Below are 21,534 nucleotides of genomic sequence, written 5' to 3' on the forward strand. Positions count from 1 at the left end.
CCACCCAGCTTTGTGTCATCCGCAAACTTGCTAGTGTTGCTTCTAATTCCCTCTTCCAAATCATTAATATATATGGTAAACAGTTGCGGCCCCAACACCGAGCCTTGTGGCACTCCACTCACCACTGCCTGCCATTCTGAAAAGGACCCGTTTACTCCTACTCTTTCCGTCCTGTCTGCCAACCAATTTTCTATCCATGTCAACACCCTACCCCCAATACCATCTGCTCTAATTTTGGTCACTAATCTCCCGTGCGGGACCTTATCAAAGGCTTTCTGGAAGTGTAGATACACTACATCCACTGGCTCCCCTTCATCCATTTTAAGAAAGGTGTTGGGCGAAGCGATCGCGTTTGGTTTCGCCGATGTAAAGAAGTTGACATCTAGAGCAGCGGATGCAATAGATGAGGTTGGAGGAGGTGCAGGTGAACCTCTGTCTCACCTGGAAAGGCTGTTTGGGTCCTTGGATGGAGTTGAGGGGGGAGGTAAAGGGACAGGTGTTGCATCTCATGCAGTTGCAGGAGAAAGTGCCCGGGGTTGGGGTGGTTTGGGTAGGAAGGGACGAGTGGACCAGGGAGTTACGGAGGGAACAGTCTCTGCGGAACGCAGAGAGGGGAGGGGATGGGAAGATATGGCCAGTGGTGGGGTCCCGTTGTAGGTGACGGAAATGTTGGCGGATGATTTGTTGGATACGCTGGCTGGTGGAGTGGAAGGTGAGAACGAGGGGGATTCTGTCCTTGTTACGAATGGGGGGCGGGGGACCAAGAGCGGAGCTGTGGGATGTAGAAGAGACCCTAGTGAGAGCCTCATCTATAATGGAAGAGGGGAAGCCCCATTTCCAGAAGAATGTGGACATCTCTGATGCCCTAGTGTGAAACTCCTCATCCCGGGTGCAGATGCGGCATAGACGGAGGAATTGGGAGTAGGGGGATAGACATTTTGCAGGAGACAGGGTGGGAAGAAGTGCACTCCAGATAGCTGTGCGAGTCAGTGGGTTTATAGTAGATGTCAGTCACTAGTCTGTCTCCTGTGATGGAGATGGTGAGGTCCAGAAACGGTAGGGAGATGTCGGAGATGGTCCAGGTATATTTAAGGGCAGGATGGAAATTGGAAATGAAGTGTATGAAGTCAGTGAGTTCTGCATGGGTACAAGAGGTAGCACCAATGCAGTCGTCGATGTAGCGGAGGTAGAGTTCTGGGATGGAGCCAGTGTACGCCCGGAACAGGGATTGTTCGATGTACCCGACAAAGAGGCAGGCATAGCTAGGGCCCATAGCTACGCCTCTGGTTTGGAGGAAGTGGGAGGAATCAAAGGAGAAGTTGTTGAGGGTAAGAACCAGCTCTGCTAGGCGGAGGAGAGTGTTAGTAATGGGGATTGGCTGGTTCTACGGTCGAGGAAGAAACGGAGGCCTTCGAGACCATCCTTGTGGGGGATGGAAGTGTAGAGTGACTAGACATCCATGGTAAAGATGAGGGAGTGGGGGCCTGGAATATATCCATGACAGCCTCCACAGATTCACCACACTGACTAAAGAAATTCTTCATCTCCTTCCTAAAAGAACGTCCTTTAATTCTGAGGCTATGACCTCTAATCCTAGACTCTCCCACTAGTGGAAACGTTCTTTCCACATCCACTCTATCCAAGCCTTTCACTATTGTGTACGTTTCAATGAGGTCCCCCCTCATTCTTCTAAACTCCAGCGGGTACAGGCCCAGTGCCATCGTATGTTAACCTACTCATTCCTGGGATCATCCTTGTAAACCTCCTCGGGACCCTCTCCAGAGCCAGCACATCCTTCCTCAGTATATGGTGCCCAAAACTGCTCTCAATATTCCAAATGCGGCCTGACCGCCTCATGTCCTTTTTTGAATACGAACCCTCTTGAAATATTCATGATGAAATTCTCTTGAGAGTTCAGTGCTCTAATCCTGACCTTGCACACTTCCTTGATTTTAATCTGTCCACTACTAGATGTTCTGCCGTAGTTTAGGTCCTCGGTTCTGGAATTCTGTTCCTCAGCTTCCCTGCTTCTTTTTGGATATTGGGATATGGAGTTATTGCAGGAAAGTGTACCAGATTCAAGTAGTCAATTAGCCAGCTGCAGGTTCTGTTGCTTGCATTCTTTCAAGTAAATCCTTTCATTTCTCTACTTCAAAGAGCTTTGAATGTTCATGAGGGTTAATTGGGTAACTAGTTGGTAAGGCAGCAAGTGTGCTCTACCATTTTACAGTTTCAATTTGCACCAATGAATCTTGCAACAAGTAGTGTTAATCCTTTTTCTTGATATTCTTGCAATTTCCAAGGCTGCAATTGTACGAATAATGAAAATGAGGAAAGTTTTGAAACATCAGCAGTTACTGGCAGAAGTACTGAACCAACTCTCCTCCAGGTTTAAACCCAGGGTTCCCGTCATTAAGGTATGCTCTTCAAATATTTGCATTTCATCCTATGATCCTATCCTCTCATGATCTTATACACCTCTATATACTGATCCTAAATCAAAATCTAGCATTAAACTATGCATGTTTGAAGAAATATTAATTGATTTTTAAATTAGGAACATTTGTAGCTTCTTAACGATTTTTGTGAGAAACAAAATTTTAAGTCGATACTTTTTTTTCCTGGTAAGTTTTTTATATGGTTAAAATAATTCTTAAGATCTTAAGAGTACTTGAAAGACATTGGAAATTATGCATAGTTGTATACTAAATCTTGTTAAAATAAGAAAATAACTGCAGATGCTGGTACAAATCGAAGGTATTTATTCAGGACCTGCTGAGTTACTCCAGCATTTTGTGAATAAATCTTGTTAAAAAGTACTTTCCCCAAATGTTGATGTCTTCAGAAGTGATATATATATATAATGGATGCCAGTTGTTACCTTGTATAAAAACTGAGCAACAAATTGGCAAATATTGGTTTAAATCAAAGATAACAAAATGGTTGTCCTCTTGGTTAGGCTACAAATATCTAAATATTGCAAATGAAGTCAGCTTTGAAAATTATAAAGCCTTGTATCTGTTACAAATGATATGGGTCTGTTACAATAACTTTTATATTTAGCTGATTATTCCCTTCTGATTAATTTTGACATAACAGCATGAACTGGTCAATGCTTGCAGTTAAGGGATGTTGTAAACTGGGTTCGGCCCAACTTGCCCACACGTCTCATGTCTCATCTACACTAGTCCCACCTGCCAGCATTTGGTCCATATCTCCCCAAACCTGTCCTATCCATGAACTGGTCTGTTTCTTAAATGTTGGGATAGTCTCTGCCTCAACTACCTCCTCTGGCGGCTTGTTCCATACATCCACTACCCTTTGTGTGAAAAGGTTACCCCTCAGATTCCTATTAAATCTTTTTCCCCTTCACCTTAAACATGTCCTCTGGACCTTGATTCACCTATTCTTGGCCAGAGATTCTGTGCATCTACCCGATCAATCCTTTCATCATCTTATACACCTCTATGCGATCACCCCTCGTCCTCCTGCGCTCCAAGGAATAGAGACCAAACCTACCCAACTGCTGCCTTTAGCTCAGGCCCTCTAGCCTTGGCAACATCCTCCTAAATATTCTCTGTACCCTTTCCAGCTTGACACCATTTTTCCTATAACATGGTGCCCAGAACTGAACACAGTAAATATGGCCTCACCAACATCTTATACAATTGCAACATGACCTCCCAACTTCTATACTCAATACTCTGGTTGAAGGCCAATGTGCCAAAAGCCTTTTTGACCATCCGAACTACCTTTAGGGAACTATGCCCCTGTACTCCTACAATCCTCCCTCTGCTCTACACTGCTCAGAGCCCTACCATTCACTGTGTAGGTCCTGCCCATATTAGACTTCCCAAAATGCAACACATTTTTTAGCATTAAATTCCATCAAGCATTCCTCAGCACACTTGGCCAGTTGATCAAGATCCTGTGACAATTTTTCACAACCATCTTCACTATCTGCAAACTTGCTAATCTTACCATGTATGTTCTCATCCAAATCATTGATGTAGATGACAAACAGTAACGGGTCCAGCACCAAACCCTGAGGCACACCACTAGTCACAGGCCTCCAGTCCGGGAAGCAACCTTCCAACATCACCCTCTGCTTCCTTCCATGAAGCCAATTTTCTATCCATTCAGCTCTCTCTCCTTGGATCCCCTTTGTAATTTTGTAACATTTATATTATCCCTTAAATCATTTGTACAAAAATATCCCAAAACAATCTGGTGTCAAAGCAGTGATATTAGAGTGGAGTGTTTGGGGCAATAACCAACTACCAAGAAAGCACATTAACCCCTCTACTTCCTTAGAAGGCCTAGGAAGTTTGGCATGTCCCCTACAACTCTCACCAACTTCTACAGATGCATCATAGAAAGCATTTTATCAGGATGCATCACAGCTTGGTTTTGGAACAGCTCCATCCAAGACCGCAAGAAATTGCAACAAATTGTGGACACAGCCCAGACCATCACACAAACCAACCTTCCATCTAATTGACTCTATTTATACCTCATGCTGCCTCAGCAAGGCCAGCAGTATAATCAGGGAAGTGTTGCTCCCTGGCCACTCCCTCTTCTCCCCTCTCCCATCAGGCAGGCAAAAGATATAGAAGTGTGAAAAAGCACACCACCAGATTCGGGGAGAGTTTTTTCCGAGCTGATATCAGGCAACTGAATCATCCTACCACAACCAGAGAGCAGTGCTGAACTACTATCTACCTCTTTGATGACCCTCGGACTATCATTGATCGGACTTTGCTAGCTTTATCTTGCACTTATGCCCTTATGTATCTATCTATACACTCTATACACTGTAAAACGATCGGTTGTAATCATGTACTGTCTTTCTGCTGACTGGTTAGCACGCAACAAAAAGCTTTTCACTGTACCTCAGTACACGTAACAATAAACTAAATTAATATTTAAAGAATGGGGCTCAGCACTTTAAACTGAAAAAAACTCGTTCCCAGAGCAAAAGACCAATTTACCTCCGGGGATGAATAAAGTTTTTTCGTATCGTAATAGAGGCTATTTGGTCCATTGAGTCTACTAGAGTGAAGGTCTATCAACTGGTCAGAAATATCAGTCAATCCTTCTTTTGATTTCCTACTTTGTATCAAATTGCTTTTTAATATCATCAAATATACAATCATATATTTTGAATTGTTGGTCTATTGCTCTTCAGTGGCATCCCAGTCCATGATTACATTGGTTTATCTAGACCAGATACTTTTAAAATATGTTCGCTTCCAAATCCTTGTCCTTTACATTTTTATATTAGAATAAATGTATTCTGATGTGCAGCACCCTGTACTTAAGTCACATTTTATCAACAATATGCATTTTACATAGATTGTTCTGTCTCAAATCTTTATTTATTGATTATCCATTGACATATGCAATCTTTTACAACAAATGCAAGTATCCTTACCATCTGTGAAATCAGTTCTTGATTTTGAAATAAGTTGTGATATGTTCAGTGAGCTAAATTCTGCTCTATCTCCCTATGTTTCAATTAATGTAGGATATTTTATGTTTATCTTAAGTTTCATTAATATTTTGATTGGACAAAGGCATTGCAGTAGATAAAGTTAATTTGAGCTCAAAGCTTGTGGGCCAGAGCTGTTATTACAGATTGCTCTTCATCCAAACGGACTAAGTAGTATGGATCTAACCTCTGATAGCTGTCATGTATTTGTGGCCTTTATTGTCAGGAACAGCCATTTCCACGTTAATGGGCTTGTAGATGTATACAAAATTAAAAAATTGAAAACAAAATTCCTTGAATGTCACGGTATGTTAAAAAAACAGAATTTAAAACAGTGTCTTGCAGTTGCAATGCATTTCTAACAATAAAATGAGAGTTCAGACTTAATTAAATAAATCGGTCCTACATGACCAGTTAAGTTACATCAGCAAATAAAATGTCACTGATTTTTTCCCAAGTCCTGTTCTGCAAATTCCCAGCTTCTAATTTTAAATTAAGATTTATTCAGAATTAGATTTAGCACTTGCATGCAATATAATTTACAGATTCTATTGCTTAGATGCTTCAACTGCAGTTAGGTTTTATGCATCATTTTAAGGCACTTTGTTTCTGGGTTACTTTAGATGTGTTATTTCAACTTTGTAAATAACATGAATGTAAATTAAGATATAATTTTCATTCACATCTTATTTTACTAACCAAAATCAATAGATTGTGCTGAGATTTTTATTTTATTTTGTTATAAATACAGTTAATGCAGATCAGTGCTAGTTCAGCCTGATAATTTTTTTTTTTAAAGCTATAAACATGCTTTTGGTATTTAAAAAAAACTTGAGCCAGCAAGATTTGAACAATTCCAGGGGTTGGATTGATAGAATTAAATTTTTATAGAAATTTGGACCTTTGGTTGATGATTTAACGCATTTTTGCAAATACATTTAAATAACTTTAAACAACACAGAATCTGTACTGAATTAATTACTTTATGCAAATATAAAAGTTGTGTTCATCAATAAACATTCAAAAAGTTCTAAAACTCTGCTGTTGCGCACCGGTGAAATTTCTTCCCAAGTCTGGGAAAGAAAAGGACAACAGGCAAATGAAACCCACCACCACCACCATATCATATGGTATGATGATGTAGACATTTAGCACCAATCCTTCATCTTCATAAGGCCAATGATACCCAACACCCTATCCAATAACACTGGGAGCAATTTCACATGGATTGCAGGGACTGGACAGTGATATTACCTACATTCCATTACTGAATAAAATGACAGTATATTTACATTAATATACTTATGCCAGGTGTTTAGCAAATTCATAATTGGCAGTTGTACCAAAATAACTACATTTGTTTTGTCATGTGTTGTTTAGTCTTGAGCTGTTGCTTCTAATGAAAATATTAATTAGCCATTTATTTGCAAATAAAATGTCCTAAGTGTTGTCCCTTTTCAGGTTTTGTATTAAAACTCTGAATTCGAATGTGTTTATATTGTCATGCACTTGTTTAATGTAGGAAATAAATTTTGTACTATACTGAAGTATTTTTTCTTTTACAGAAATGCATCGACATTCTGATAGAAAAGGAGTATTTGGAACGTGTGGATGGGGAGAAGGACACTTACAGTTATTTGGCTTAAATATAATACAAGTGTCTGAATAAAAACTTCATTCCTAAGACATACTGACTCAAATACAGAGAATGCTATTAGTTTTGTGATAAAGATGGGAATGTAAGATTGCATTCTTGAACTCCATCGCAGCTTTCTGCTGCCTGCTGAGCCTCCTTTTAACTGTGAGAGGAAATGCCAGCCAGTCATTTTACTTTACTGAACTGTTCTCAGGATTGCTGCATTTCACTATGTAAATATCAAAAGAAACCCCTAACCTTAATTCAGCAAATGATAAAGGAATTGAATCTTCTACGTAGGGGTTGCATGCTACTGCCTATCTGCATTAAAAACTTATTTCAGCTATATATGGCCACCACTGCTCTGAAAATAACAGGCAGCAGGAAAAACTAATTTATGAATGCAATGTTGGCAGCACTTTCCAAAAGCATACTAGTGAATTTGAACAAGCCCTTTAGAAAATGTGTAATCTGCATTATCTGCTACAAGAGAAACCATTTGTATAGTGTGGTTCATTTTTTAAATGTGTGATAAATAAAAATTTAATGATTTCTGTAACAGTTGTGATTTATTAGTTGGGGTTTTTAAATTGCTAAAATTATTAACCACTGCGTAAAGACTGAATAATACAGTTAAAATGAACCTAATGCAACAATGGACTGAGTTTTAAAAGTAAAGTACTCACTATATATGTTTTTAATGCCACTGATAAGTTGGGTTTGGAGCATGAATCAAAAGAATAAGGTGCCAGCTGGCTTTGAATTAGTTTTCCATTGTCTACATTTTATTCACATTCTGTTCACTATCATCTTTCCACCTATTTTATAAGTGGTGTTTGCAATTGTTGCAGATGCAAATTAACAGGAAATATCTTGATTTAGTTTAAGGATATATTATCAAAGCATTTTTACAGTTAAATGCTTCACATAATACCTGAACGCTGATCTGAATAGTGATTTTAGGTTTCCACCTGTGACAATTCCATAAATTACTGTGCCTGGAAGTTCCCTCTATTTCTTTACGAAAGGTGAAAGCCTGGAGCAAACACTTCCCCACCTTGTGGATGATTATAAAGGAGTGATTAGAAAGGAAAAGGGCAGATATTTTGGACTTAGTGCCTACTGCTGCAAACAGTTTTAAGATAAGTACGTGAACAAAATCTAAGCTGCTGACAAATGTGGCATTTCTATTTGCATGGAAATTAGTGTGAAATAATAGTATTTTGGTTACAATATGTTTCTCATAGTTCACCAATGAATGACTAACCAGTTAGGTATCACAGGATTGTTGGCACCCTCTGCTGTTCTACTGTTGGACAACTTTATAAAGTTGGAATCTCCCTGTTTGCATCTAGTTTAAATGTTAATGGCACAATAGCTAGTGTCAATATAAGCACTGTAACTGAGATCATACCATTTGTTCTCTATTGCCAATGGACTATTTATATCACCAGCTTTTAAAGATGGCTGATCCCTTTGATTTAGCCAAGATTTTCTGTTGACCTTAAATAGATACTGGTTCCATGGCCATTACTAGATTAGTTGCCTAATCAGTGCTCCCCACTTATAAAACAGAACTCATTCCATCATGTAAGCCATTAATTACATTTTATTTTGACCTTGTTTAAGAATAGAAAGTTCAAAAATTTCAAATTACATTAAAATGCAACTCTGATTTAATTGATGTTATAATTGCACATAACAACTCACCATATGGGTGTATAGCAAAAGTACACATATAAAAACTGGCAGCTTTTGAAAAGATAAAAAGCCTTTTTTTACAGTATAAATTATTGTCACAGTAGTTTTTGAATCAACCAGAGCTGTTTCAAATGTCTGCATACAGTACATAAATCCTGAAATATAGAATCAGCTGCCTATACTTTTAATGGAGGCAGTTTCATTTCAGGGGATTTCCATTTCTCTTTCAATTCCAACATATTTCAGGGCATCAGCTTGACTGTACCTAAAAAATACAAAAAGTCAAATGTATAAGTAAATCAGTTTTGTCCTGCCATGCCACGAATTTAGGATAAATTTAGAACTAATTTAGACAATAGGTGCAGGAGTAGGCCATTCAGCCCTTCGAGCCAGCACCGCCATTCAATGCGATCATGGCTGATCACTCTCAATCAGTACCCTGTTCCTGCCTTCTCCCCATACCCCCTCACTCCGCTATCCTTAAGAGCTCTATCCAGCTCTCTCTTGAAAGCATCCAACGAACTGGCCTCCACTGCCTTCTGAGGCAGAGAATTCCACACCTTCACCACTCTCTGACTGAAAAAGTTCTTCCTCATCTCCGTTCTAAATGGCCTACCCCTCATTCTTAAACTGTGGCCCCTTGTTCTGGACTCCCCCAACATTGGGAACATGTTTCCTGCCTCTACTGTGTCCAATCCCCTAATTATCTTATATATTTCAATAAGATCCCCCCTCATCCTTCTAAATTCCATGGATACAAGCCTAATTGCTCCAGCCTTTCAACATACGACAGTCCCGCCATTCCGGGAATTAACCTAGTGAACCTACGCTGCACGCCCTCAATAGCAAGAATATCCTTCCTCAAATTTGGAGACAAACTGCACACAGTACTCCAGGTGCGGTCTCACCAGGGCCCGGTACAACTGTAGAAGGACCTCTTTGCTCCTATACTCAACTCCTCTTGTTATGAAGGCCAACATTCCATTGGCTTTCTTCACTGCCTGCTGTACCTGCATGCTTCCTTTCATTGACTGATGCACTAAGACACCCAGATCTCGTTGAACATCCCCTCTTCCTAACTTGACACCATTCAGATAATAATCTACCTTTCTATTCTTACTTCCAAAGTGAATAACCTCACACTTATCTACATTAAACTGCATCTGCCATATATCCGCCCACTCACACAACCTGTCCAAGTCACCCTGCAGCCTTATTGCATCTTCCTCACAATTCACACTACCCCCCAGCTTAGTATCATCTGCAAATTTGCTAATGGTGCTTTTAATCCCTTCATCTAAGTCATTAATGTATATCGTAAATAGCTGGGGTCCCAGCACCGAACCTTGCGGTACCCCACTGGTCACTGCCTGCCATTCCGAAAGGGACCCATTTATCCCCACTCTTTGCTTTGTCTGTCAACCAATTTTCTATCCATGTCAGTACCCTACCCCCAATACCATGTGCTCTAATTTTGCCCACTAATCTCCTATGTGGGACCTTGTCGAAGGCTTTCTGAAAGTCGAGGTACACCACATCCACTGACTCTCCCCTGTCAATTTTCCTAGTTACATCCTCAAAAAATTCCAGTAGATTTGTCAAGCATGATTTCCCCTTCGTAAATCCATGCTGCCTCGGAATGATCCTGTTACTGCTATCCAAATGCTCAGCAATTTCGTCTTTTATAATTGACTCCAGCATCTTCCCCACCACTGATGTCAGACTAACTGGTCTATAATTACCCGTTTTCTCTCTCCCTCCTTTCTTAAAAAGTGGGATAACATTTGCTATCCTCCAATCCACAGGAACTGATCCTGAATCTATAGAACATTGAAAAATGATCTCCAATGCTTCCACTATTTCTAGAGCCACCTCCTTAAGTACCCTGGGATGCAGACCATCAGGCCCTGGGGATTTATCAGCCTTCAGTCCCATCAGTCTACCCAAAACCATTTCCTGCCTAATGTGGATTTCCTTCAGTTCCTCCATCACCCTAGGTTCTCCGGCCCCTAGAACATTTGGGAGATTGTGTGTATCTTCCTCAGTGAAGACAGATCCAAAGTAACGGTTTAACTCGTCTGCCATTTCTTTGTTCCCCATAATAAATTCCCCTGCTTCTGTCTTCAAGGGACCCACATTTGCCTTGACTATTTTTTTCCTCTTCACGTACCTACAAAAACTTTTGCTATCCTCCTTTATATTATTAGCTAGTTTACCCTCGTACCTCATCTTTTCTCCTCGTATTGCCTTTTTAGTTAACTTTTGTTGCTCTTTAAAAGAGTCCCAATCCTCTGTCTTCCCACTCTTCTTTGCTATGTTATACTTCCTCTCCTTAATTTTTATGCTGTCCTTGATTTCCCTTGTCAGCCACAGGTGTCTCTTACTCCCCTTAGAGTCTTTCCGCCTCTGGGATAAATTGATCCTGCAACCTCTGCATTATTCCCAGGAACACCTGCCATTGCTGTTCTACCGTCTTCCCTGCTAGGGCCTCCTTCCAGTCAATTTTGGCCAGCTCCTGCCTCATGCCTCTGTAATCCCCTTTGCTATACTGTAATACTGACACTTCCGATTTTCCCTTCTGCCTTTCCATTTGCAGAGTAAAACTTATCATGTTGTGATCACTGCCTCCTAATGGCTCTTTTACCTCTAGTCCCCTTATCAGATCAGGATCATTACACAACACTAAATCCAGAATTGCCTTCTCCCTGGTAGGCTCCAGTACAAGCTGTTCTAAGAATCCATCTCGAAGGCACTACAACTACAAATTTACTACTGTAACATTTATGGATTGGACAGATTTAGAGGGATACGAGCCAAATGCAGGCAGATGGCACTAGTATAGATGCGAAATATGTGGGCAAGCCCTCGCTTCCTGACTCTAAATCTGCGGCAGTGTCTCTCTATACTACTAAAAGGATCAGCACTTACATGCAAAAGTGCTGTAATATTTCAGCATAAATTGCCAACATAAAACTTTCCATAATTCCTAAGAGATCTGCAACTGTCAAGGACAAAAAAGAAGAAATTTCTTGAGGGGATGAGAATCGTTAGAAATTTCTACCCAGAAGGTTGTGAAAGCACCTAATCAGGACCATAAAAGGAAGTTCGGCCATGGTTTCATGATTTACTGAACTATATTTACTCAATTAGTTTTATAAACCAGACACATTTCTAACAAACGTGTCAAAATAGGACTATCCCAAGAAAATTTCTGAAGTGAATGAAACACAAATTATTCTAAATTTTTGATTTTCATTCCCAGATTTTTTTCACCCTCAATTGTAACAATGTCAATGAATCATTCATTGCTGCATCTTTTCTTTTTTTTAAATCTTTCCTCAAGTAGACATAAATGTGTGGTTAGTTTTATGAGCTGGGACTAAATACTTACCAAATCTTGTTAAATTTTAGGAGTGCAAAATATCAATTCACTGCCACTTCAACCAAGATGGGAAGGAAGTGAACAACCGCTGGTTTCTAATATAATAGTTAAGTGGAGAAAGAAGATCAGATGCTGAACAACATTGACGGGACAAAGGGCCACTGACTTACGTGGCAGGACAGGGTAGGCGGTCAGAAACTCCCTCCTCCCTTCCCCCTAGGTGCAAACATCAAAAAGACTAGAGGGCATAGGTTTACTGTGAAAGAGACAAGTTTAAAGGGAACGTGCAGGGCAGTTTTTTTTTAATACACAGTAGTGGGTACCTGGAATGCATTGCTAAATGTGGAGGAAGCAGATACGACAGTGACATTTAAGCCATTGGACGGACATGTGCTGATGTAGAGAATGGAAGGATATGGATAATGTGCCAACAGTGGAGTAACTTGGCATCATGTTTGGGATGGACATTATGGTCCGAATGGTCCTGTTCTGTTATGTTCTATAACTAACGTTTAATTTTACTGGTAAGATTCTTTAAACTCCTCATGTCTTGATCATTTCATGTTGCAGTACAGGCTTTGATTCGTGCAGGAAATCAAACCATACTTTATAGTTCTCACGTTTTCCAAAAGGAATCCGATTAAAGAGATTTTTTTTAAATAATGGTTAAAATGTACTTGATTTCAGGTGACGATTATTAAGGCTTGATTATATTGATGCAAAACTCAAATCAATTTTTAATTTTCCAGTTCACTAGCCCATCAAGACAATTCCACTGCCTGTACCACAAAATGAATAATTTCCATCCTTAAGAGGAGCTTTTTTGTTTTGCAAAAAGGTTGCATCTAACGTCTAGCATATTACCACTCATAACAAGTTTACCATTATTGCAGTAATAAAGTAAATGTGATTGCAAAATTAAATTTTAGACAAATTTCAACATTGAAAATATTTCAACAAATGGTTATTAGATTAGTAGAAATATTCAAATAGATAAACATCAAAATATTATCCATAGATCCTCTTCACCTAAAAGTTCATGCTGTTCATACCTATAGTCGAAGAATAACTCCTCGCCAGTCTGGATTGCTCTTTTGGCAAATATGCCTATTCGATGGTCTCCATTAACCATCATTACTAAAAATCAGGAGAAAAATAAAACATCCATATCTTAATACCCTTACCACTTAAATCCAATGCCACTCCTACTTTGTTCATGAACACTGTCTATTGATTATTAGAAATCCGATGATCTCTCAGCTATTCAGTTTCTCAATTATTCCCATGTTTATTTAAAATTTACAACCAGAACAAGAGATTGATGTTCAGCATCATTACTTCTGGAGAATCTCTACCATTAAATATTGGCAGTGCAATTAGCTACATGTTCCCTGGTGTTGAGACACGGGTAGGTCACTGGTATAAACCGTTATGGTTCCCATTAATTTTGCAGACAATAAGCCCAAAATGAGAGTAACAAATGGTGACACTTACCTTTGGCATAACAGTTGGGATTGACAGAATGGTTCGCAAAACGTATTTTGTTACCTTTGCGTGTTGCATCAACAACAAAGTCTACAACAACAAAAATCAAGTTATTTCTGCAGGTACACTTTTCAGATTTTACTTTTGTTATGTATTTTATCCAAATTGTGAATATTCATACCATTATTCAGATTGAAGAGAAAGCTGCACATATATTTGTCATAAACTTTGCCACGACGATCAGCTTCATCCTGGGATATAATCTAAAACGTTAATTAAATTTAGATGATGGAACAAAAAGACCGCTATACACAAAATGCCATACACCTTTTGTTAATAGAAAATCTTATCAAGCAGCCTCAGGTTTCAAAATATCATTATTGTCCCAGCATCAATTTCTATTTGTAGAATAGAAAGTTTCTACCCAACTGTAGAAATATTTCCCAGCTTTACCTGTGAAAGGGCCTAGGTCCAATTTGGATGCAGTGGGCTAAAGGTCATTTTCTTTGTCATGACTTTCAACCTAATTCAAATTTCCAGTAATAGGTTCATAGATCTCTAGTTGAGGAACCAAGTACTTCTTATAATGGATGAGAGTCCTTTCAGGTATGTTCTGTAGCTGAACAATATCATGATTTTTTTTCTCCCTCAAATCCCCTTTAATGCCCCCTCATTATTGAACCTTCAGCTGAAAAATAAGCCCTTCCTAGTTCTCTAGACACCTAATTTTTTTACATCTCAATTATTCTCCTCCTTTGAAAGCAATCTCCACTTAATTAATCCTTACAGCAACAATTTTCCAGTTCCAGCAAAATCTTTTAAATCCTCTTTGCTTTCTTTCCACTGCAATCGCATCTTTCCCGCAATGTGGTGACCAGAACTGTATTCTGTGGACTAACAATTTGGTACAGAATTGATATAAAATACGGAACTGTAATTTGTGGTCAACTCTCTGCACCTGCATTCTTACAAAGGAAAGCCTTACAATCCAGCTTACAGAACATGACATTTAGCATCTAATAACATTTGCTTCAATTGCACCATCTTTACTATTCTTGTTACAATTCTTGAACAACCTCTTACTGTTTTGTTTTCTCATCTATATTAAACTGCACCTGCTTAAGTTTAAGTATTATTAACATGTGTACCAAAGTACAGTGAAAAGCTTTGGCTTGCATGCTCTCCAATCAAATCAGATAATACCATACATAAATACAATCATGCCGAGCTCAAGTGCAATAGATAGAGCAAACGGAAAGATCCAAAGGAAATTCCAATGATCGCAATGAAATTGTGGAGAATTCGACTGCATCTTAGCTTATGGAAGGACCATTCAGAAGTCTGATTACAGAGGGGATGCTCTTCCAGAGTCTGGTGGTGCGTATTCTCAAGCTTCTGTATTCTCTGCCGGACAGGAGCAGGATGAAGGTACGACTGGTGTGGAAAGGCTTTTGATTATATTGGCTGCTTTCCTCAGGCAGCATAAACCAGATGGAGTCAATATTGGGGAGTCTGGATTAGGCTACACCCACGACTCCATGCAATTTCTTGCAGTCTTGGGCAAGAGCTGGTGTCAAACTTAGCTGTGATGCAACCCAACAATATAGCTTTCTATGGTGCTTATGTAGAAGTTTGTAAGAATCATTGGAGACATGCCAAATTTCCTCAGGCTCCCGAGGTAGTAGAGGCGTTGGTGTGCCTTCTTGACTGTAATTTCAATACGCCTGGTCCACAACAGATCATTGGGTAATACTTATTATGACAAGAAACGAAGCCCCCAACCATTTGAATTTCAACACCATTGATGCTGATTCGGGCATGTTCTCTACTGCTACCTATCTGCCCATTCTATCGGAATGATTTATTGTGCTCCAAGAGTTCACAAGCATGCACGCAATGTGAGATCAAAATAGATTTAATAATCTCTCAAGACCAAAACTCTAAACTGGATGATTATCATTCCTAAGTTATTAAAATTAAGTTAACATTTACATGTAAGTAAGCGTCACTATCCCAATTTCACGTATCTTGCCTTTAAACTGGCTCATTACTTGTAGCGTTTTTATAAGAAAATATCTTGTACGTACCTCACTGAAGAATAAATCTCCAAAAATATGCAACTTCTAACTCAAATGTGTATTACAAATCTGAATAAAAAGCTTAAAATGCAGTCTAAAACCGCTTACCCCAGCTAGGTGAAATCCAAACAAAAGCCATTTCTGGATACACCTTGTACCAGACAAAATCAAGTCAATTTTACCGATTGGGAAATTTAAAATTTGTTTGAAATTACAAAATCAGGTAAACAATTTTTCTATACTTCTTGCACATCATTATAAATGCAAGTTAATTTTTGACTAACCTCTCCACAATATTCAGAGATGAATTCATTTTTCTGCACTGGCTCTTTGATGAAGATGCCCCATCCAGCCACATCAGATGGAGCCAACAGTAAATGCTGTTACATAGAAAAGCAGATGTAACCAACAAAATAAAAATACACTATGACTATAGAAATTACTTCTCATTTACATTTTACACCAGTTCACTCATACAACAGGGTTGGAAATCTGGTGTAAGTTAACAGAAGCCTGAAATAAAAATAAGACCAAGATAAAGAGCAAAAGTAATTGTCAGCAAACAATTATAAAACACAAGTATAAAATAAGAATGTTGCTAGATAGATTAAATCAGTCAGCATCCAAAAAAAAAAGGAACATTGCAATTTGTAGTGATAATTCAAACAGACAGCAATAATAACATGAGAAAGGTTAGTGAAGGAAGAGATGCAGGTGCTGTACTAGAGATAACAATGATAATGATAAAAATAAATGAGTTAACTTAGAACAGAAATTATATCTGAATTATTATAATGAACAAGTAAAAATTGATAATATCTAACAGTATTCTATTGACCAACTAATATTGGAATAGAAAAAAGAACATACAAGCATTATGAAATTGGAAAAGGTATTATTAATTATGGAAGATATCAGTTGCTGACTCATCCCCAAACAAATTAAAAGTTGACCAAAAGAAAAATATACAAGAGAAAGAGATTTAGGACTTTGTTGGTCTCCTTTTTCTGAACATTCTATTTACAAATTTCCACAATCACGATGACTTGTCAGAATATAAACCAGATTTATAAAGCTCCATTCACTATAACAAAAAACATTCAAATTTCAGCTCAAACAGTAAATTTACACTTGCGCCCAGGCCATTTCACCTTTACTGAGATTGCAAAGTTCTATTTGTTATTGCAATTTCTCAAAATTTAATTTCCATAACCTTCAAGATGACTGCAAAATGTCCAGGAATTCTGAAGATTGCACTATTTTAAATTTTAGAGTACAATGTAGTACAAAGGAAACAGGTCCTTTGACCTGACTTAGTCGGTGCTGACCAGCAATCACACTTACACTAGTTCTATCCTACACCTTAGGGACAATTTGCAGAAGCCAATTAACCAACAAACCTGCATGTCTGGAATGTGGGTGGAAACCTGAGCACACGTAGGAAACCCACATGGTCGCAGGGAGAATGTGCAAACTACAGACAGCACCCCTTGGATTCAACACGGGTCTCTGGCGCTGTGAGACAGCAACTCTACCACTGCGACACTGTACCGCCACCTCCTCTAATAAATTACAGAAAGCTATCAGCATTAATACCAAGGGTAAAAGATTCTTACACTCTACCATCTATATTCTCAACTTTTTATGCCCCAGTCACCTCTCAGCCTCCTCTGCTCCAGTGATTACAAATCAAATTTATCTAATCAATCCTTGTAATTAAAATGCTTCAATTAAGCAACATCCCGAAGAATCTCCTCTGCACCCTCCAGTGCAATGACATCCCTCCTGTAGTGCGACAACAGAGAACTGCAGCCAATATATTAGGTGTCATCCAACCAATATCTTAGTCTTTTGGTGACCTCCCTACTCATATATTTCATGCCATGGCCGATGATGCAAGCATCCCATATGTACATTGTCACCACCCTATCTACCAGCATGGCTATGGTCAGGGAACTGTGGATTTGCACTTGAAAAAATGCAATACCTTCAGTGCCAGCCATGGCAGCTTTGGACATTTCAAGAAGTGTGCACGCCTCAATAATATTCTTTTGGAAGAGGATGCCCACGGTTGGGTTCAATAAATGGGAAAACAGTTCCAAGATGCCAATACTAGGTTTAATAGCAGGTAAAATTATATATATTCAATAATCACCTTTTTGGATCCTCTCTGGATGCTGCAGTTTTTGCAAGACACATTCTTGCTATCCCAATGATCAGCAGCTCCACAGGTTTGACACAAGTCAGGATCACACTCGCGTACAGCAAGATAACAAGGACATTGCTTGGTGTTACATTGTGCCTTACATCGACAGCCAGGGAATCTGTTCTGACCTAATAGAAAAAGATTCAGCTGAATTAAATATTTTGCTGTGAAATTTAAAGCATTATAAACCAACATATTCTATTTAAACGCTTCACTGTGCATCCTCATTTACAATCAGTTTGAACTTAAATGGTCAAATTCCAATTAGGTATAGGATTAGCTTTTCTGCTTCTATTTGAATAACATATGCCGTTCAAATATGCCGTCCATAACAAGCATTCATAGGATTACAATTTAAGAAAACTAATACACGGATGGAATAGAAAGAAATAATGATGCATCGCGTTTATTTTTAAATTGTTAACCTGATTTATTGAAGGAAAATTGTACATCAAAACATTTTATTATTTAGCAGTCAGAATCAATTCATAGTTATCAAAAGCTGGCTAAGACTGTGCCAACATGTACAATTTGTAGCAATGCACTCTACTTGTACTGTGTTAAAAATTGGGTATCTCATGAGAATTATACTTTCCCAGACTAGTGTGCCTTTCCGCAATCCCTTATTAATGATTAACTGCAGATTGAATATTGGATGGAAACAAATTAATAGCAGTATTGCCCTTGCATATTGTACTGGCCTTCAAATTTGACCGTTATAACCGATTTTCCCTTTCTAATGTAAATTCATGCAATGGTTTAAGCAGCAAGAAAATGTTCATAATTATTTAGAAATTGTAGAATATATTCCTCTTCCCTTCTCTTCCATTTTACTCTCAGCCTCCAGAAAAATACTTAAAAAAATCAGATAGGAGCATCATACTTAATGAATTGTAAATGACGCAAGTATAATGAATATATTAGCCACATCTGCCCCTCACGCCAGTGGTAAGGGTGGTTATTGTCCAGTTATCTATTCAAGGATCCCAGATTGCATTATAGATGACATATTTCACTCTGCCATCTGCACTTCTGGCTGCCCTCGTACTGCTTTGACAGATTCACGGTATATAATGCAACAGCATAATTTTCTGCAGACTTCTTCAGCACAGGCTGGGAAGTTTGCCCTCTGAGCTTGCATTGGGTCAAACTTGGCAGGGAATAGAATATGCTATTGAAATGTATTGGAGACATTAACTACCAACTTTTTCCCCAGCAGTCAATCTTAGATAATTTAAATCAACTTTGTATTTTCTAACTGCAAAAACAAAGCCTTTTTTGTACATATCTAAAGTTTAACTGAATGATTGTTTATGGCAAAAATATTTGAATATTCAATTAATTACCCAACCATGCTAACATTATTACCAGTGAGTTTGGGATGCTCACTAACTGTAAAAATAATTCTGCTGTGGATAGCCTAGCCTATGCCAAGAAAACCATGGTGAAGACTGCGCCTAGGCCTTGATGATACAAATAACGCAGCACAGGAACAGGCTGTCAGCAATTTTGGGACAATCTGTTTCATGACATTCTCAAGAAGGAACAGTGTCTACTCAGGGTCAAAGTTTTAAGTAAGCAGAATATGACAATTTAACTTGTTTGCTAGAAGAAATGCATGGATTAAAATGGTTGGAAATTTGAGGCTCCAAGTCAGCAACACAACATTTGGCAAAGGCAGAGGAAAACCCTACCTCAGACCATAGATTTCTAAACTAGTGTGGTGAGGGAATGGATGTTTAGAAGATGACAGTAAGCAAAGTTTGAAAATCTTTGGATTGGACATTTCGTATTCAAATAAAATAGAAAATCTGTCTATGTTGCTGAAGATTATATTCTGAAAGGAACATTATATGCATGATACACCTGCAGCTAAAGGTATGCACCCATTAATATTATAAAGTACAATAATATTAGATGCTGCTCAGACATTATTAAATTCCATTACACCTATCTTGACCCATGCCAAGTCCTGTCCATGCCACAAATGTGCCTTTATAAAAATCCATTTAAACATATTAGGAGCTGACCACCCAGACCTCTCAAGCCAGGTCTGCCATTCACTAAGATTGCAGCTGACCCAATTGCATCCTCACTTCCACTCTCTTCCAGCCCCAGGGACTTTTCAGTCCACTTGCTTTTCAAATATGTACCTCTGTCAGTCTTAAACTATTCAGAGGCTCTGCCCTTTGAGGAGTTCCAAAGACTTTGACCTACACCAAATCCTAGATAATTGAGTCAGATTAGTAGCAGATCACATTAATCCAACATGATCAATGACTAAATTAGTTTTTTAAGAGAACTCCACTTCAGCTGCCACTTCAGCAATGACAATGGAAATAAACTGTTGTGTTTTTCCCTTTCAAGTCCATGTGCTAAAGCTGATTTGATCAGCTGTTTGAACACAATTGGCATTACTGCATTTGTCAGTCATCTGAAGAGGGTCATTGTACAAATACCATCTCTGGTCTCTGCAACAAATACAGATGTCTGAACAGCTGGTCAAATCAGTTGGCTCCTGCAGTGAAGATTTCAATATAGGCATGATATTGCAAATTACAAAATATCAATGTTTTAGAAATTGGCACAGCCTTAGGCACTTTAGAAATAAAATCAAAATCAACCACCATAAGGTCACTTAAAGAGGTGGTGCAATAATGAAAATTGCCATGCCCTGAAGGATATTAATTTGAATAATGCTGTACAGATTGATAATAATAGTCATAACATCATTTTGCCTAGTCATGGTCATTGCTAGCCATGTTCAAAGAACACACAGGAAAGAGGGATTTAGTTAAAAAAAACATTAAACTACCCTCCAAAATGATGTTATTGCTATTTATTATACTTACATTCAGAGCTGCACTGACAGAACTTTTCACAGAAGTTTTGAGCCATGACACAAGGACAAGAGCTGTCACAGGGCTGACGTGGGTGATCACAAGGCTGGTAGTTGTAAACATGATTGGATGAACCATCTAGGTAAAACAACCAAAAAAGGGAATCAGCAAACTGGCAAGGAAAAATGCAGATTGCTTTGGGTCTTTTTATAGAGAAAGTCATATGTAATAATAAAGTCAAATTAGATGACTAACCTTTTTTCAGTTGTATTTTCCTACAGTGTGCTGCCCACAACCTGAAATATGTAGAAAATCATGTTTAGGTGCTAACATATTATAAAACACAATACAATAAATGTTGCCAACCATTTTGTTAGATTCTGCCAGGTGGAATGGGTAAATGTAAAAATGTCAAGTTTTTACCAAAATGAAAAGTAATTTTCCATATTCGCAAGTGCCTTTTGGACTATTCACACATAACTAAGGCATTATAACATTGATAAATGCTTCCAGGAAATGGCCAGCTGAAAGAAAATTCAGTCCTTTGGTTCTGGAAATTAATGAAGTACGGATAATACGGAGAGAAACAATACGGAGAGAAAAGATGAAGTACGAATGCATGCTAGCTAATAATATAAAAGAGGGCAGCAAGAGTTTCTACGGATATATAAAGAGCAAAAAAGAGGCAAGAGTGAACGTTGGGCCGCCAGAGAAT

The 21,534-nt window shown here is 38.5% G+C and overlaps 2 protein-coding genes across 4 annotated transcripts in view; one reads left to right on the top strand and one right to left on the bottom strand.

Annotated features, from left to right (window-relative positions):
• The window catches only part of cul1b (cullin 1b), a 93,056-nt gene extending 85,370 nt beyond the window's left edge, over positions 1-7,686 (top strand). For both annotated transcript variants that reach the window (XM_078418417.1, XM_078418411.1), the window contains exons 21-22: positions 2,304-2,417; positions 7,057-7,686. In XM_078418417.1, the coding sequence (XP_078274543.1) occupies positions 2,304-2,417; positions 7,057-7,137 (195 nt within the window). In that variant the 3' untranslated portion in view covers positions 7,138-7,686. The remainder of the gene's footprint in view (positions 1-2,303; positions 2,418-7,056) is intronic.
• A 415-nt stretch (positions 7,687-8,101) lies between these two features.
• ezh2 (enhancer of zeste 2 polycomb repressive complex 2 subunit) overlaps positions 8,102-21,534 on the bottom strand; it is a 52,230-nt gene continuing 38,797 nt past the window's right edge. Inside the window, exons 13-20 of one of the 2 annotated variants that reach the window (XM_078418429.1) lie at positions 21,075-21,115; positions 20,832-20,957; positions 17,929-18,107; positions 16,058-16,153; positions 13,877-13,958; positions 13,705-13,785; positions 13,263-13,347; positions 8,102-9,093 (exon numbers count right to left, since the gene is read on the bottom strand). In XM_078418429.1, the coding sequence (XP_078274555.1) occupies positions 9,033-9,093; positions 13,263-13,347; positions 13,705-13,785; positions 13,877-13,958; positions 16,058-16,153; positions 17,929-18,107; positions 20,832-20,957; positions 21,075-21,115 (751 nt within the window). In that variant the 3' untranslated portion in view covers positions 8,102-9,032. The remainder of the gene's footprint in view (positions 9,094-13,262; positions 13,348-13,704; positions 13,786-13,876; positions 13,959-16,057; positions 16,154-17,928; positions 18,108-20,831; positions 20,958-21,074; positions 21,116-21,534) is intronic. The other variant, XM_078418436.1, reaches the window with a different exon arrangement.

This window comes from Rhinoraja longicauda, chromosome 2, assembly GCF_053455715.1.
Source record: "Rhinoraja longicauda isolate Sanriku21f chromosome 2, sRhiLon1.1, whole genome shotgun sequence".
In the NCBI taxonomy this organism is placed as follows: Eukaryota; Metazoa; Chordata; class Chondrichthyes; order Rajiformes; family Arhynchobatidae; genus Rhinoraja; species Rhinoraja longicauda.